At 48.9% G+C, this 16554-nt stretch overlaps 1 protein-coding gene across 2 annotated transcripts in view; it reads left to right on the top strand.

The window, feature by feature from the left end:
- The window catches only part of INPP5D (inositol polyphosphate-5-phosphatase D), a 56734-nt gene that overhangs the window by 30755 nt on the left and 9425 nt on the right, over nucleotides 1-16554 (top strand). For both annotated transcript variants that reach the window (XM_056357918.1, XM_056357916.1), the window contains exons 5-18: nucleotides 484-624; nucleotides 5362-5449; nucleotides 6214-6294; nucleotides 6473-6544; nucleotides 6815-6938; nucleotides 8034-8140; nucleotides 8681-8783; nucleotides 9604-9800; nucleotides 11964-12081; nucleotides 12621-12717; nucleotides 14049-14187; nucleotides 14880-14988; nucleotides 15141-15229; nucleotides 15467-15548. In XM_056357918.1, coding sequence (XP_056213893.1) covers nucleotides 484-624; nucleotides 5362-5449; nucleotides 6214-6294; nucleotides 6473-6544; nucleotides 6815-6938; nucleotides 8034-8140; nucleotides 8681-8783; nucleotides 9604-9800; nucleotides 11964-12081; nucleotides 12621-12717; nucleotides 14049-14187; nucleotides 14880-14988; nucleotides 15141-15229; nucleotides 15467-15548 — 1547 coding nt within the window. The remainder of the gene's footprint in view (nucleotides 1-483; nucleotides 625-5361; nucleotides 5450-6213; nucleotides 6295-6472; nucleotides 6545-6814; nucleotides 6939-8033; nucleotides 8141-8680; nucleotides 8784-9603; nucleotides 9801-11963; nucleotides 12082-12620; nucleotides 12718-14048; nucleotides 14188-14879; nucleotides 14989-15140; nucleotides 15230-15466; nucleotides 15549-16554) is intronic.

Genomic DNA, 16554 nt, shown 5'->3' with positions numbered 1-16554 from the left:
ACGGGAGCATCCTGTACAGCTCTGTGGTCTCAGCTGCTCCCCCCTCCCCTGTTTTGGATTGTTTAGAATAAAACCTTCAAAGCAGGACCTGGTGGGGTGAAAGGGAGCCTTCATCTCCCCAGAGCCCGTGACCTGCTGATTATTAGTGACCTCACAGCAGCCTGGCTTTACCTGCCATGGTGCTAATGATGCCACCATGGCTTTGGCAAAGCCAGGCATCACAAGACTTCCCCTGGCATGGTAGCTCAGCAGTCACGGAGCAGAGGATTTGGGGAGGGGAAGGAGGAAGAGGAGGAGGTGTCAGCAGTGTGGTGGGGGATCCATGGTTCAGTTCTGAGGACTGCATATTTACACTGAAATCCAAGGTAAGCTGCTCCCCATCTGTCTCTGCTGGCAGTGGAAGTTTCAGCAAAACAATAAAACTGTCTGATATTTAGAAGTAGAGAGAAGAGCTGGCTTTTAACCTGTCTGTTTCTTTCACAGTGTTTCTGACGAACATCTTAAACTCATCCAAGATTACCTGCGAGTTCACATCATCAGTGACTTTGAGATGGTGCAGACAGGCTCAAGCAATCTTCCTCAGCTGAAGAAACTACTTACGCTTCTTTGCAAAGGACTCTTCAGGTAACTAGAGGCTCGTTTTCAGAGATCAGAGTACGACGCTGTAACACTGTAGTCTAATGCAGGTGCCGCGTGTGTGCAGTCAGAACCTGCATTTCTGGCACAGGAAACTGGCTTACTCTCAAAAACATTGTGTGTAGATCTCATGACCTGTGATTCCAGTCCAAAAATGTGAAATCTATGTAAAAGACAGAGCTCTGACAGTGAAGTTTCCCTATAGGTGGTTTCAGTCAGTGGAGTATTATTTTTTATGCTCTGTTTAGAAAGAAATAAAAGATTGCACTAACCGATTAACTGCATAATTTGGTAACGCATACATGACACCCACAGAATTGTCAAGCACAAGTCGTTTATGGAAACAAGCACATATTGGTGTATAGCTATGTTTTAAACACTGATTTTTCTTCCCACTGTGAACCTGGAGTGATTCCACTGATGTCAGTGAAGTCCAGCTCGAATGAAAGGAGAAACAAGCCTAGACTACAAATTTTACCTTTCATATTTATAGACCTCCCAGGTCCCGAATAGGAAAATCTGACAGGGAACTAAAACCTTGCCGAACTCCTTCTTTTTCTGGTAGAGAGATGTGATTTCCCCCCTTGCTGCTTGTAAGCAGATGAGGAGATTAGTCCACACTTCTGCAGAGATCTTGGGGCACTCTATGGCAGAGGGCATATGTTTCCACACTTGTATCTGCAGCTTGCAATATTCTTCTCTCCAGTGCATTTAGAAGCCAGGCTGGTAGGGCTACTGGCCTGATCCTGTTCTAGAGCTCGCCAAGGCTGAAGAAAGGGCTAAAACGCAGGGTAGATACTGTTGATTTGCTTGGCTTTAACCCATGGAAGGAAGGCAGGGAGTGAGTGAGGTGCTCGGCTGCTTGGGACCATGGTTATTCCTCTGAAGTGGTGGGCACTGTGCACGTTTTACCAGGCAAAGTGGAAGGAATATGCAGCCCTTCTCCTTCTGGCAGAAGCCAGCCACCCACTGACCAGTCCCTGGCAGGGCTGAGGACAGGTTCTGCAGAGAGCTGCCCTTCTTCTTCTGTGCCCTGCTCGAGGGTTTTGCTTCTCTACACCCACAGAGGGGGAGACCCAGGTGGCTAACTAAGAATAAACCTGAACAAAGGAAACTAAAACCTAATGAAATCACAAGTGAGAGTTTTGTGTTACTAAAATACCGCCAGTGATGCTGTTCTGATGATGGCTGGCTTTTTCCATTTCCAACTTCTTGTTCTACTTCACCTTATCTGGGTTTCACGACCCTACTCCTCATAAATGTACATGTGATGGCAAGAAAGGAGATACAAGGGGTCCACAATCCTCTCAAGTGCCAGGACACCTTTGACATTTCCAGATTTTCTGTAGGTATTTTGGTGACTGGACTTTGCAAAGCATCATCCTAGAACAGAGCTGGGTGGGTTCTTCTGCTGGTGCCTGCTGAGCCCAGGGGCACTGCACACCCCCAGTGCAGCAAAGGGCAAGCTGCTTGCCTCCCGTTCTTCTGGTGGCTGCATGTAGTTACGGAGGTGTATGTCTTCGTGCAGTTCTTCCCCTGGGTCCCCAGCATTTTCTCCCCATACCAGCGTTATTTCCGTTAGATGGAGTTGCCTCCTCAGTTTCTCATGAAGATCCAGAACTGCAGGCTGCATTCAACGCCGGTCAGAACTCTTTGAGGAACCTCTCCCCTCTGTTTGGGTTGTCCCATGAATCTCTACCATCCCACCAAATTATTTGCTTAGCTTCAGCTGGCTAATGGGCAGATACTTGGGTATCTTACAGATTTCTGCAGTCTTAATCTCCAAGGTTTGTCTCAGGTTTTAACTTGCTTCCCTTATCAGAATTCTGAATTCAAATTTAATCAGCGGCACTACCTATATTTAGTATTTATTTACCTCAGCTTTCTTCAGCTGTGCAGGGATTCCAGCTGAATGTACAGATAATTCCTAGGCTGCTTCTTGGTGGTCGCGTCTTCTTTTTGTTACTAATGTTCAATTTCATTATTTTCACAATATTTGAGAACAGGTTAAAAAAACCAACAAGAAGAAATGTTAACTGGCACAGCTTGAGCTCTTTCACTGGAGTTGAAGCTCCTTTGAATTCCCTGGCAGTGCCGAGGGCTGGAGCGCGCAGGCAGGTGCTTGCTGTGGCTCAGCTGGCCCTGGCCGGGCATGAGCCACGCAGATCGGTGACTCTGAGGGTTTCGCGATGCTGTATTCTGGCTTCTTCCAACCTCCCAGCTGTGCCACCTTTCAGAGTGACTCTCAGACAGGCTGTGAAAAATGAGCATCCCGGTGCCCTCTGGCTGACTCCTGTGCTTTGATACCTGGCTGTGGGTAAACACTGCCTGCCAGTGTTAGCAAGGTACAGGGACACATACTGGAGCTGCTCAGTGCTTAGGAGAAGAGCTTGTAGTGCACCATGGGGTTGGGAGAGGAGCTGGGCCAGCTGTTTGTGAACAGTCTGTGCCTTTTGCAGTTCATATATTATCCACGGACAGGTGCAGGACCCGTTTCTGAGCAAGAAGTTCGAGCACAGCTGGGCCGCAGCAGACTGGGAATGCAGAGTTTGTGATCTCTTCCCCTCACCCTCCTCACCACCGATCCCTGATTAATTCAGCAAGAACCAGACCCCAATGTGCATTAGAGACATCGAAAGCTCTTTTTAACTCTGTTGGAGGCTGCTACTACCTTCTAGGGCTGGCTGTGGCCCTGGGGCAGCCATGGCACATCTTATCAGAGCCCAGGGGACAGACAACAGGGCAACCACTCTTGGGAGAGGCTGTTCACTCTGACAGGCCATGTACTAAAAATGAAACAAATTAGAGGTTTTTAAGGCTGAGGGGTACTTTTGTGAAGTATTCAGTGCTGAAATAAACTGGCATCCCAGGGTTTCCTTAGTCAGAGTAATCCTCCAGGGGCTGGAAAGCTGACTCATGGAGAGCCTGGTGCCAGTGCAACAAAGAGGAGGGACTACTGATGCAAGTGGACTTTGTTCAGTTTCTTACCAGCTTTAAGTGAAAAACACTAATAGTGACTATTCAGCCTGCTGCTGTCTGAAGCTGTCATTTGGTCATTGACCACTGCTCTGCACACTCATTTGTTCTCCTTCACTGGATAATGTGCACACAGAGCTTTTAAGGCAGCTTTTCAAGCACTTGTGCAATTGTATGGACACACAGGCTTCTGACACTTCAATGAAGATCACTGCATGTATTTCCTTTGTACTGTCAAGAGAAGAAAACAAAAGGAGTTGTAAGTGTAATTAAAACCACTTTGTGGTTTTGTTGTGTTTGAACGCCTACAGATGCTCTTCCCACACCCTCACATGCATGTTACATGATGTACCATACAGCAAACAAAGGGCAGTTTTCCCATAAGAACTAATTTCTGAACTTCAGGCAGCTGCTGCTCGGTGTTTTTGAGAGATGGCCTACACATCCTGCACTCTTAGTCACAGTAAATATATTTTCATTCTTTTCAAACTGAACTTCACCCAATGCTCCTGCAACTGCCTGCAGCCTCCTGGGGCCTGACTCCATGGCTGCAGAAATCAATGGAAGTCTTGGGTTTGGGGCCAGAGCCATCTGCGGTGACACTGGCCCTAGGTGAACCAAAGTGGTGTTGGAGGACTTAAGTTTAGCAGATCCAGATTCCTACAAGTGTCTTGTACTTCTGTGTGCCCCACGGCAAGTCTTTCAGATGGAAATTTCAAACGTGAGTGCTTGATTTAGGCAATTAATCATCCGTGGTTCAGCACCTAGACAAATATCTAATCTTCAGACAGGCAGGCATACTTTCGCTTTGGAGCACTTTCCCCAACAAACAGGGAGTAAAATCCGGTCCATTCAGACTTAGGAAAGTGAGGGAAATCATTAATATCCACTCTTGACTAGGCACAATGCAAGCATCCTAGTGCTGCTCCCCACCATCACCTTCCTTTTGACCTGCACTCCCTGGCTAGTCTTTCCGTGATAAGTCTTGTCATTATCGGAGAGCGGCTTCTGTGCCAAATTCATACAACAGCGCTTTGACAAATGAGCATCCTGTGGAATCTAACTGGGAAATGCTGAAGGAATCTCATTGTAACCTGCAAATGGTTCTCATTCAAGAGATTAAAGGCTGCCTTTTCCATCCCCTTGCTGTGCCCAGCCCCTTTTTGTCATGTGAGCTAAAAAATCTAAATATTAATTTCCTCTTTGCATGGTGTCCCTGGCATCCTGCATTAGCCTCAGCAGCTGCACAAGACCTGTGCAAAACCGAGCTGCCTCTGCTGCTGCAGCATTCATAGGCACCCAGCTTCGCTGGGCTTTGAGATTTTTTGAGTGCACTTTGATCTATGAGTTGGCATAGTTGGGTTGATGCTGGTTTTACAGTGTCCTCAGGTCTGGCCTAGACTGGAACATCTTTCTGGGGAGATGTAGGAAGTTACCACCTCCAAAGCAAACCCCAAAGAACAGGCAATATGCCCATGCTTCGGCCATTGCAAGGCAATGCCAGCTGCCTAACTCTAAACTGCCTTGGTTGGCAGCATCACTAAGGCAGGTGAGACATGCTCTCGTCACCCATCCCACCAGTTCAGAGGGTAGGAAGCAGCAGAGGACAAGAACATGACACGTGGTGACAGCAGGCCTAGCGTGAATGTGTGCCATCTCTGCTGCGTGGCGTTGTCCAACAAGACCAAGAGCTAACCTACCCAGGGAGCCGGCCACAGCCTTAGACCTCTGCCCTGTCTCTGTTCCCAGTGAAGCCTCTAGGACTCTCCCATCTCTGGAATCCATCCAGAAGGTGTTTGAGCAGCAGCTGCACCCTGGTATCCATCAGCGCTCACAAGTAAGTTGGCTGGAAGGTGGGAAAAGGAGAAGAGAGAGGCGTGGGGGTGGCTGTCGGCACAGGGGGTTCTGGCTGCACAGCCATGACCGGTGGGATTCACATGGTCCGTTACCACTTCTGTTCTCTCTAGCCTCTGGCTGGCTGCAGTGCAGAGGGCACACAGTGAGTTATATCCCCACAGTGTCACTTATCCCGTAGTCCCCTCTGCCTGCTCACCCTTCCTGCCCCAGCGGAAAGTGCAGCAAACTGCCTGAGGACTTCCATCTCCCCATGCTTCCTCAGAGGACTGCACATTTCTCTTTCCATAAACTTTGCTCCAGGATGTTTCACTGCCAAATCCTTCCTTCCCCAAGTCCACTTAAGTCCCGTGACCTTTCCCTCCCTGCCAGTAGCCCAGAAAACCAAAAGCCCAGGACTTCTGTATGTTGAGGCCTGGACCTGGTCATGGAAACCTGTCCCCCAACAGCGAACTGACTGCCTTGCATGCCCAGCTGCCTCTAACTTATGGACAAAGTTTGCAGATTTGTCCTTCCACCTTCCCATACTTCTGCATGTTCAGCCAAACTCTGAGCTCTTCCCATTACGGATCAGAGGGCAGAGGCACAAGTGCTACTCCTTACTCTGTGTGCAAGGCGCTCCTGGGGCGAGGCTGCTGCGCTTCCAGGCCATGCTCTTGTGGGTTTGGTAATTATGCATCTCTCTTTTTTTTTTTTCTTTTTCTTTTTTTTCCCCCTTCCCCTCCCTCCCTATGTTGTGGTTATCAGATGCTCGGTGAAGCTAGTCCAGTCAATATTGTATTGAAACTCAATCAGCTGATTGCTTTGCTGTCTTCCATTGAAGAAAAGGTAGAGTTTTAAAGCTATTTTATATTATTTTCTTGTCATCTTTTGCCTCTAGTTATGCTTCTTGTTCATCATCAGTTCAGTCCTCTGCTGCAATGAGATTTCTTTGCTCTGACTTCATTACTCTCAATGTAGTGCAGAATCACCAAACACAATTTGGTACAGACAAATTCTTTTACAGGTGAAAACATTGTTGATTGAAGGTCCTGACTCAACACACCGGCGCTCCCTTATCCCCCCTGTCACTTTTGAGGTAAACATACTTCTTTAACAATGCTGATCACGGTGTGGAAGGACAGTAATGCACATTTGTCGGTATCTCAGTTCCTGGGAACTTTGCTGTGCTGCCACAGAGATAACAGCTATTCCTGGATGCTGTTTAGCACCATGTAAATGCTTAAGAGATGTCTAGTGAGATTGGCATAATGACGATATGTGTCCATGAATTCAGGCAACTGTTGCATTTGTAATAAGTGACTGAAGTGTCGAAGATAGCTTATGAAAAATCTCTGGTTTCCAATAGGTGAAAGCTGACTCCCTAGGAATTTTCTCCAAAATACATCTCAAGGTTGATGTGGAAATGGGAAAACTGATTATCAAGAGAGCTAAGGATGGTCCAGAAGACAAGTTTTACACCCACAAGAAAAGTAAGATGCTTAAGTTTGCAAACGCTGGACTAGAATCTCGCTCCATTAGATCATGGGGAGGGATTCCCTTTGGCCTCACTGAGGGCAAGGTTTGGCCCAGAGTACAAATATTTCTGCTAGGTCCTGGACATTGTGCAAGGCTCCAGTCAGTCTAGCCTGCCTATCTCCAAAGTGACCTGCAGAGAGCAGGGAATCAATACTGGGGTAATTAGCTTTCACAGATCTTTTCACCACAGTGAAGCCAGTGGTAGCAGGTAGCAAGGGAGCAGGTTTTGATAGAAGGTTCCACATGGAGCTGTTTGTGATAGACCATTTTCTGCTGAAAAGCAAGTCACTAAAAAAAACCCCCAAAACATTCTGCAGGAACATACTGACTTCTGTGATGATTTTTGATGGTAAAAAGCCAGATACTCTGTTTCAGTAACATTTTTCAGTTAATTTCCCCTTGATTTTTTTTTTTTTGATGTGAGTCAATATCTCTACTGATGAGCTGTGCCAGTTTGGTCTGTGAAGGCCCAATTCAAACAACTTCCCTCTTTTCCTCTTGTGTTTCTGGACAGGCAGCTCACTGAGAGTGAGCCAAACAGGCTAGGATTTATCAGAGTAAACAGTGCCCTTGGGCTCTCTCCTACTGGAAAATCAACCTGTTGCTGGCAGTGATTGAAAAGATTAGCTTTCACTTATGGCTTTCTCCACCTGGTGTTCATAATTACTTAGCTGCTGGTTTAGATAGGGAGGAACCACCTTTACCACCAAATGAGGTCTTACCTCCTTTTTCACAGATGGGGAAGGAATACGTGTAGGCTGGTTGAGGATACAGAGATATTGCCTGCAGGAAGCCACTTCACACTGCAGGGCTTGGTATGGACGGGAGCTCCAGGCAGAATGAGTTTTGCAGCTCCTCTTCACTTCAGAATCCAAATCTATTCCTACAGGGAACAGAATTAAGCAACATTAAAATGTAGTGATGTGGGGCAAAGTGAGCCTCAGGCTTAAAAGACCACATACGTCCTGAGCCTGCAAGCAGCATCCTGTTAGTTCTGGTGGGATTCTAGTTTCAGTGACTGCAGCTCCTGACACCCAGTCTCCATTTAGTCTTGCAGCTTATCAAGTCCCAGAAGGTCCCTAACAAACTGGTGATTGTGCTGGAAACAGAAAAAGAAAAAACGCAGCGGAAGGAATATGTTTTTTCTGATTCCAAGGTACATACACAACGTTTCCCTCCTGCCAGCCTGGCACAGGTACCTGGGTGGGAGGGGTACAAGGGGCGTTCCTTGGGAGACAGATGAACTGTTGAAGGATGGTGGTTGGCTTTGCGAAAATGAAATTTCTCCTTTGTTCTGGAAGCATCCAGAAAATGAACAAGTGTTCCATGTGAAGGGAGATACTGGAGAGGGCAGCCATGCTTAGGTGCTGTCACAGAGGCAGGAGAACAGAATATCAGCAAGCAGTGAGAAGAGGCAAGGAGTCATGTGAGGGTGGCTGGAAAAAGGTTCATACAGGCAAACCAGAGGGAAGTCCAGGCTGTCTTCTGACCAGCTCGGCAATCGTTAGAGTAATGCACAAGCTAAGTACCTAATAAAGTACTACAGGAAAGACAGCATCTTCAAAGGTTTCAGGATAGTGGAGAGCTAATCAGCCCTTCAAGTGTGCTGGGAATTTCCTGGCTCAGCTAATTTCTCAAGAGGTCGTGTTGGAGGAGTTAAGCATCTTGTTAATTGTCTCTGCTCCTCCCTGTCTAGAAGAGAGAAGGGTTCTGCCAACTTCTGCAGCAGATGAAGAATAAACACTCGGAGCAACCAGAGCCTGATATGATCACCATCTTCATTGGGACCTGGAATATGGGTATGGGCTCCCTTCTGACATGGGTGTTCCTTCAGACACTTGCCAAATTGTGTGCTCACCTGCCATGATGATGAGCTCCAGACACCATGTTTGTTCTGTAGCAGATCTGTACGCCAGGGTTGTTTTCCACTGGGACAGGGAAAGAGCTGATCTCTAGGCTTATTCTTGCATGCAGTTTGACACTTCTTATAGTTCCAGTCAAAGGGCCGTAAAGTTGGCCCTGATGGGTGCTGAAGGATTCCTCCAAAGACAGGGAATTGTGGCTGACATGAAGCGAGTGCAGCAGTGTGAGCTATCCTCCACCTGGCAGAAAGGGCGGGAGCAATTCCAGTAGCTGCACATCAGCTGCCTCTGAATGACTAGGGACTGTGTGTCCAGCCTGGGAAGAGAGCTGAGCATTTGCAATATTTAGAGAAGGGGACAGGGTGTAGCTGAGGACAGTGGAGTTTGAGTTATTTTTCGCATTTTGGGAGAAAAGCCTGGTTCAAACTGCTGTAAGCTGAGCTGTCTGTGCTCAGTCATACTTAAGGGGTAAGATAAAGGCAGTGGCAGGCCAGGAGTACAGCTCCTTTACACATGGCTACCCTCAGCACGCTACTGAAACCGGGGAAGGTGGCCAGAGCAGAGTCACTCCTTCATCAGTGTGTCAGGTGGCGTTAACATCTTCATCATCTTCGAACAGTGAGCCCTGGCTGGTGTGAAACTGGTAGGGGACAGAGTGAATGTGAAGCCTGTTATTTCTGTCCCCGTGAGTTGTCTATATCCTGGGTTTGACAGAACACACTCTGACTTAGTTTGGTGTTTGATTTGTTAACAAAAGGTGCTGCACCTCCCCCAAAGAAGATCACCTCCTGGTTTCTCTCCAAGGGGCAGGGGAAGACCCGTGATGACACTGCTGACTACATTCCTCATGACATCTATGTGATTGGCACCCAGGAGGATCCCCAAGGGGAGAAAGAATGGCTGGAGACCCTGAGACAATCCCTGCAGGAAATCACCAGTATCAGCTTCAAAGTGGTGAGGGGCTATTCCAGCTATTGCACATAACTCAGAGAAAGAAACAGAGAAATAAGTGGCATTTTGCCTATACCTCCTCCCCTTCCCTCCCTTTATTATCATTGCATTTGGTTGAGGGAGAGTGAACTGAATCTGTCTGTGGACTCTGTGAGATCACAGAATCCCAGACTGGTCAGGGCTGGAAGGGCCCTCTGGAGATCACCTAGTCCAGCCCCCTGCTAAAGCAGGGTCTCCTAGAGCAGGTTGCACAGGGTCGCATCCAGGTGGGTTTGAATGTCTCCAGAGAAGGAGACTCCACAGCCTCTCTGGGCAGCCTGTGCCAATGCTCTGTCACCCTCAAGGTAAAGATCATCTTCCCCATATTCAGAAGGAACTTTTTGTGTCAGTTTGTGCCTGTTGCCCCTTGTCCTGTCTCTGGGCACCACTGAAAAGAATCTGGCCCTGTCCTCATGACACTTGCCCTTAAGAATATTTGTAGTCATTGATAAGATCCCCTCTCGGTGTTCTCTTCTCCAGGCTAAACAGCCCCAGCTCTCTCAGCCTTTCCTTATCAGGGAGATGCTCCAGTCCCCCATCATCTTTGTAGCCCTCCGCTGGACCCTTTCCAGTAGTTCCCTGTCTCTCTTAAACTGGGGAGCCCAGAACTGGACCCAGCACTGCAGATGTGGCCTCACCAGGGCAGAGCAGAGGGCAGGATCACCTCCCTCCGCCTGCTGGCCACTCTCCTAACACGCCCCAGGATCCCACTGGCCACCTTGGCTCCAAGGGCACACTGCTGGCCCATGGACAACTTCTTGATCTTCCCCTGGCGCTGGCTAGATGGGCATATTGCTATGGACAGTGACCCCCAGCACTGCCAAAGCAGGGACCCTGCCATGAAGCTCCCCTGCCTGCCAGGCTGGGAGCAAGGGGAAGATGCTGAGCACTTGAGTCAAGTGATGGTGATAGTTTGACCTTCATAGAGGAGGAGATTATAAAACTTTGAGCCAGCTGTAGCTTAGATCTCACCATAGGCTATTGCACTTTCAAAACAGGATGTAACAGCACGCAGGCACAGTCATAGAAGACTGAACTTTATTAAGACCGGGTTTGGACATTGCTGAGTTTCAGTGATAGAATCATAGAATCATTTAGGTTGGAAAAGACCTTTAAGATCATCAGGTCCAACAGTCAACCCAGCATTGCCAAGCCCACCACTAAACCATGTCCCTAAGCACTGCATCTATGCGGTTTTTTGAACACTTCAGGGATTGTCACTCCACCACCTCCCTGAGCAGCCTGTTCCAGAGCTTGACAACCCTTTCAGTGGCAAAGTTTTTCCTCATCTCCAATCTAAACCTCTCCTGGCACGGTTTAAGACCATTTCCTCTTGTCCACTTGTTCCCTGGGAGCAGAGCCTGACCCCCCCTGCCTGCAGCCCCTGTCAGGCAGCCGTAGGGAGCCATACGGGCCCCCTGAGCCTCCCCCTCCCCAGGCCGAACCCCCCCAGCTCCCTCAGCCGCCCCTCACAGCACTTGTGCTCTGGACCCTTCCCCAGCCCCGTTCCCGTCTCCGGACACGCTCCAGCCCCTCCATGTCCCTCTGGCCGTGAGGGGCCCAACCCTGAGCCCAGGAGTCAGGGGCGGCCGCACCGGTGCCGAGCGCAGGGGGACGGGCACTGCCCCGGCCCTGCTGGCCACACGGCCTGGGACACGAGCCAGGCCGCTGCTGGCCGCCTTGGCCACCTGGGCACACGGGGGGCTCCCGCCCAGCCGGCCCAGCCAGCCCCCCCAGGCCCTGTCCCGCCGGGCCCTTCCCAGCCCCCTGCCCCAGCCTGTAGTGCTGCCGGGGGCTGCTGTGCCCCACGGGCATCTTGTCTTGATGTCAAGAAAGAAATGTAAGCATATCTGGAAGGCCGCAGGACAGCAGGACTTACGATTCTCATGGTGATTGGGAAACTGTATTTTGTTCAAGCAAGGCAATCCAATGATTAACTAGAAAATGGCACTGGAAAATAGGTAGGTCCTTCCTCCCACCTTTGATTAAAATGACTGAAAGCATATCCTGAGCACGAGAAGAAAATTTGTGTAGAAATACTACAGGAGGAGTCAGGAAGGCTGCAGCTGCAGCGCAGCTCCACAGGTATGTGCAGAAATACAACCTCTAACCTTTCCATCCCTGCAGATAGCAATCCATACTCTCTGGAACATCAGGATTGTTGTACTGGCCAAGCCAGAACATGAGAACCGCATCAGCCACATCTGCACAGACAACGTGAAGACAGGCATCGCAAACACGCTGGGTGAGGAACAGACCCCATCTTGCCCAGAGGACTGAGACCTGTTCAGTCTGTGCCAGCACTGTCCCTGAAACGGAACAGCTTTTTCTCAACAGGACTCCTTTGACTACATTTATGTGACACTAGTGGTACTAAAGTTATATCCCACCAGCACTCATTATCTCTTACTCTGCCTGTAAGAGAGGGAATCTACTTGTGTCTATACTTAGCATACACATGTGTGTATATAATATATGTATATTTATTTATATTCCCAGGAAACGCCTTTGTTTCTTTGGTTTGGCTGTTGGATTGCTCTTTCTTGGGTTTCACAAGGGAATTGAACTTCTTTCCCTTCAACTACTTTTTTTTAACATTCTTAGAAAATTTTTTTCCACAATCTGTGCTGTATGTACTAATTCTTTCTGTGCTGATTAAGTCACCTTATTTCTCTTCTCCATCCTCCCCTTCACTGAAGATGTGCTAGGTGCTTTCTTATCTTTGCTAGACTCAGCCTGGAGGTGGATGGATTTTTTTGACATTTTTGGCTTATCCTTTTCCAGGTAATAAAGGAGCTGTGGGGGTGTCATTCATGTTTAATGGAACCTCCTTTGGGTTTGTTAACAGCCATTTGACTTCAGGAAGTGAAAAGAAACACAGGTAAGATACATCTTGCTCTCTCAAAAATGGTTGTTGACACAGGGTGAAATTCTCTGGGCCCTGTTTGGAAGGAAGGCCCACTAAATAGTCACACGCATGTTTTCCTGACCATAAAAAAATTGTTCAATGTCTCCTGGGAGGGCAATCTGTGCTAAAGATGCTGCTTACTGTGGTACTTTACATGAGGGACTTCTGCTATATGGCCATACCACATGGGTGCAGCAAAATTATTTCCGAGCCAAGTGTAAGTGTTGAGCTCAACACTTGTGTGACCTGTCATGCAAGCCCAGTACATGAGGAAAACAGCTCCCTGATCGACAGGGTTTTGGAGAGGTGTGGGAAGGTGTTTCCCATCCCAGAATAACGTGCTGAAGGGAACTATCTGCCTCCTCAGCATTGTAGTGCTGGGACATGGGAGCTGTGGTGTGCCCTGGGGCACAGCTGGGAAAGATCCTGCCAGGCAGAGCATGCTGTCAGGGATAGCAGGAGGGAGGGATGTAGCACAAAAGTATCTCCACGGTGGCTAATTCTCTACACCCAGCTGTGAAATGAGTTTCCATGGTCTTGGCAGGTTCTGTGCACCACAGGACTGGAAGGCAAAGATCCCGACATTGGTGGGAGATCTGTGCCCACGCTGGGAGCAGCTGGAGCAGTTGGAAGGAGTGGTTTTGAAAGCACAGACGACTTGAAATGGAGAGGTTGGCTTTGCCATCTTTCCCAGTCCAAGACCCAGAAAGCAGATGGTGTGGGATTTCTGCACAGGGTCCTTGCCACTGATGGAGTTAACTTCTGTGGAAGAGTTCCCCAGGGCCCGGAATAGCTGCCAGAATCTAGTTATGTGTTTGCTGCTGAAATCTGAAGGCAACAGTCTAATGCTGGGTTTCTAGGACATGCAGCTCAGAAAAGCACAGACCCAGGAGTCAACAAAAGTGTCTTTAGGACAGCTTTCCAGCCTTTCAATTCAGGTGGAAACAGTCTGACAGCCAACCTAGAGCAGCCTGGAGCTGCTGTAAATGCCCTCCTCACGCAGAGGCTGCTCTCCTGCCCCCCAGCCAACGCACGCCGCAAGCCGCAGCACAAGAGCTGCGCTGCATTACTAGTTGCACGAAGTAGGTTGGCTCCCCAGGAGACAGCGAGCACATTACCTGGGCCTGTCTGCTGAGGGGCAGTTGCCAGGCAGGGGTGGCAAGTTCTTGGCTTCTGATCTGCTCTTCTCTAGATGTGGAGCCAAATCGGTTCCTGCCTAGTAAAGTGGCAGTCCCTGACGGCCCAGGCGTTCAGAAATGGCATGGCAATTTAGTATGTCAGGCAGATGTTTCTTGTCTTGACAGACGCAACCAGAACTACACGAACATCCTGCGCTTCCTGACGCTGGGAGATAAGAAACTGAGTCCGTTTAACATCACTCATCGCTTTACTCATCTTTTCTGGCTGGGAGACTTGAACTACCGTGTGGAACAGCCCCCGACGGTTAGGGACCCTGCGTGAATCCCTGGAGAGGCAAAATACTGTGTTGCTGTAGAAGCGCTATCTTTTGCTAGTCTAGGGCAACGTGGCAGAAGGGCTGGCAGAAAGGGGGGAGGCAGGAGGGATCCCCATGGCACGAGTGTGACACCAGTTGGGGGAGAGTGAGGAACTCCCCTTTGCCCTCTCCCAGGATTAATGGACCCAGGAAGCCGTCTGGCACACTTTGCTGCTGCAGGCAGCATCGCTTCTCCAAACCTCCCAGCTCTGGTTCCCACTGTGAGCGAGCATCTGTCCCCGAACAGCTTGATCCAGAGATTGCCTTTCTGCTCCGTTCAGTTAGCTTTTAATGGCTCGGAACAGGCCTTCAGAAACAGGCAAGCCATAATAAATACTGGATAGGTTTCAGTAGGCGGTAGGCAACAGCAAGCCTGGTGTTGATGTGCATCTGGTTGTGTGTGTGCGTATATATGCGTGTGTAGGGGATGTGTGGGCATTTTGATGCCTGTTTTGATAGACAAATGCTCAGCCACGCAGCAAAGACTGGGGCCTGCCTTTCAGTGAAGGGAAAGATGGGGAAGTGGCAGGGGGTATGGCGCTGTGAAACAGTTGAGAAGCACTTGCTAGCTCACCAGCGAAGGGAGTATTTAGAAGAAGGTTTTGCATCATCTGCAGCTCTGCTGTTTCCCTGTTGGCAGGAAGCAGAGAATATTATCCAGAAGATCAGGCAGCAGCAGTATCCGGAGCTGCTGGCTTTCGACCAGCTTCTCATAGAGAGAAAGGACCAAAAGGTGTTTCTGCAGTTCGGTAAGATTCTGAATTTATTGGCAGGTTCCTCTCCCATTTCCAGCAACTTTCCCTGCGAGACTTTCTGGGGGCAGGGTGTACAGAGCAGTGGCTGTCTTGCCCAGGGGAGGGTTCTCAAGAGGCCAGGTAACAGAGCTATCTCTCTGTTTTAGAGGAAGAAGAGATTACTTTTGCTCCGACCTACCGTTTTGAAAGAGGTACCCGGGAGAAGTATGCTTACACCAAGCAAAAAGCTACAGGGGTAGGTGGAAACTGATTTTCCTTCAGAAGTGCGTGGCAGAGCGGGAAAAGTGAATCCTGCAGAAGAAAGTGACCTAAAAAGTCTGTGCATTTTCTGCCCCTGTAGTGTTTTGAAATGAGTCAATACAAACAAAAAGATTGGGCACAAATATATGGTGTTTGGGCAAGTGAATTTCCTGTTCTTTTGTGAACTGGTCCTTTCCCTTCTTCTTGACATCACTTCTCCTTTGGTTTGCAGATGAAGTACAATTTGCCATCCTGGTGTGATCGAGTGCTCTGGAAATCATACCCCATGGTGCACGTTGTGTGTCAGTCCTATGGTGGGTAGATAACAGATTGTAGATAGCAAAGCAATCCGTCTGAAACGGAAATGATTCAGAGCAGAATCTGTAGGATCTCCCTGCACTGCCAGGCACTCAGCATAGAGGGACCTGATGTTAAACTAGGCAGAGCGGAGCCAACTCTCCCTGCCTGTAACCTTACAAGGTTGGGAATTAATTCTGTTATTCTTTTATGTGCAGAATACCACTCAGACAGCTGCAGCTGTCCACCTTTAGGCCACGCTGTAGGATCACTTTACACCAGCTCTTTCTTGGCAACGACCACTTTTCCTGTGCAGTTACCATCAGGAGCTCCTCACTTGATGGTGACAGTAGGGCAGACCCTGTGTACACAGTCCAGTCTGCAGAGGTTGGAGCTGCAAACATCTCTCTTGCACCAAATCATATTCCAGAAGGACTGCGGTACCAAGAGCCTGTTGCCTTTCTGGCTCAGAAGCATCACAAAAGCACAGTGCGGGGAAGAGAGGAAGCCCACAGGACCTGTTTAAAAAAAAAAGACTTAGATACTAGTTCCTGAAATTTCATCAACTATATGTAGGCTCGAGCGTCTGAGTATGACATTGATGGTTTCTTGTGCATGGGATTGAGAAGAGGGCTGTAGAAGTCTCTTGGGGGATAAGGTGCACTGATCTGATGACAGAGACTACGATGAGGTCTGTGGTCAAATAAGCACCTCCAGGGAGCCTGGCACCTGCTTCTGTGCGCTGTTCTGTTCAACGGGCCAGGCTGGCAGGAACACAGTGTGCGCTTAGGGCGCCTCAGGGTCTTGCTCACTCACTGTTAATCCTGGGCCATGAGTTGTGCTGTAGCACTGAAGTAACACCAGTGCATGCTTGCGTGATTTCCTGCCATATCAGAGCTTTAATTAGCTGTGCACGTTGCAGAGGCAACCAGGAAGCCTGCAAGTGCTTTTTGTACCGGGGGAATCTAACACTGACAGTCACTTGCAAAATGATATGGTAGAGTTCTGCCCCTTAACCAAACC

Source organism: Falco biarmicus, chromosome 13 (assembly GCF_023638135.1).
Source record: "Falco biarmicus isolate bFalBia1 chromosome 13, bFalBia1.pri, whole genome shotgun sequence".
In the NCBI taxonomy this organism is placed as follows: domain Eukaryota; kingdom Metazoa; phylum Chordata; class Aves; order Falconiformes; family Falconidae; genus Falco; species Falco biarmicus.
The sequence above is the reverse complement of the archived record's forward strand: the minus strand, read 5'-3'. Positions and strand labels throughout refer to the sequence as shown.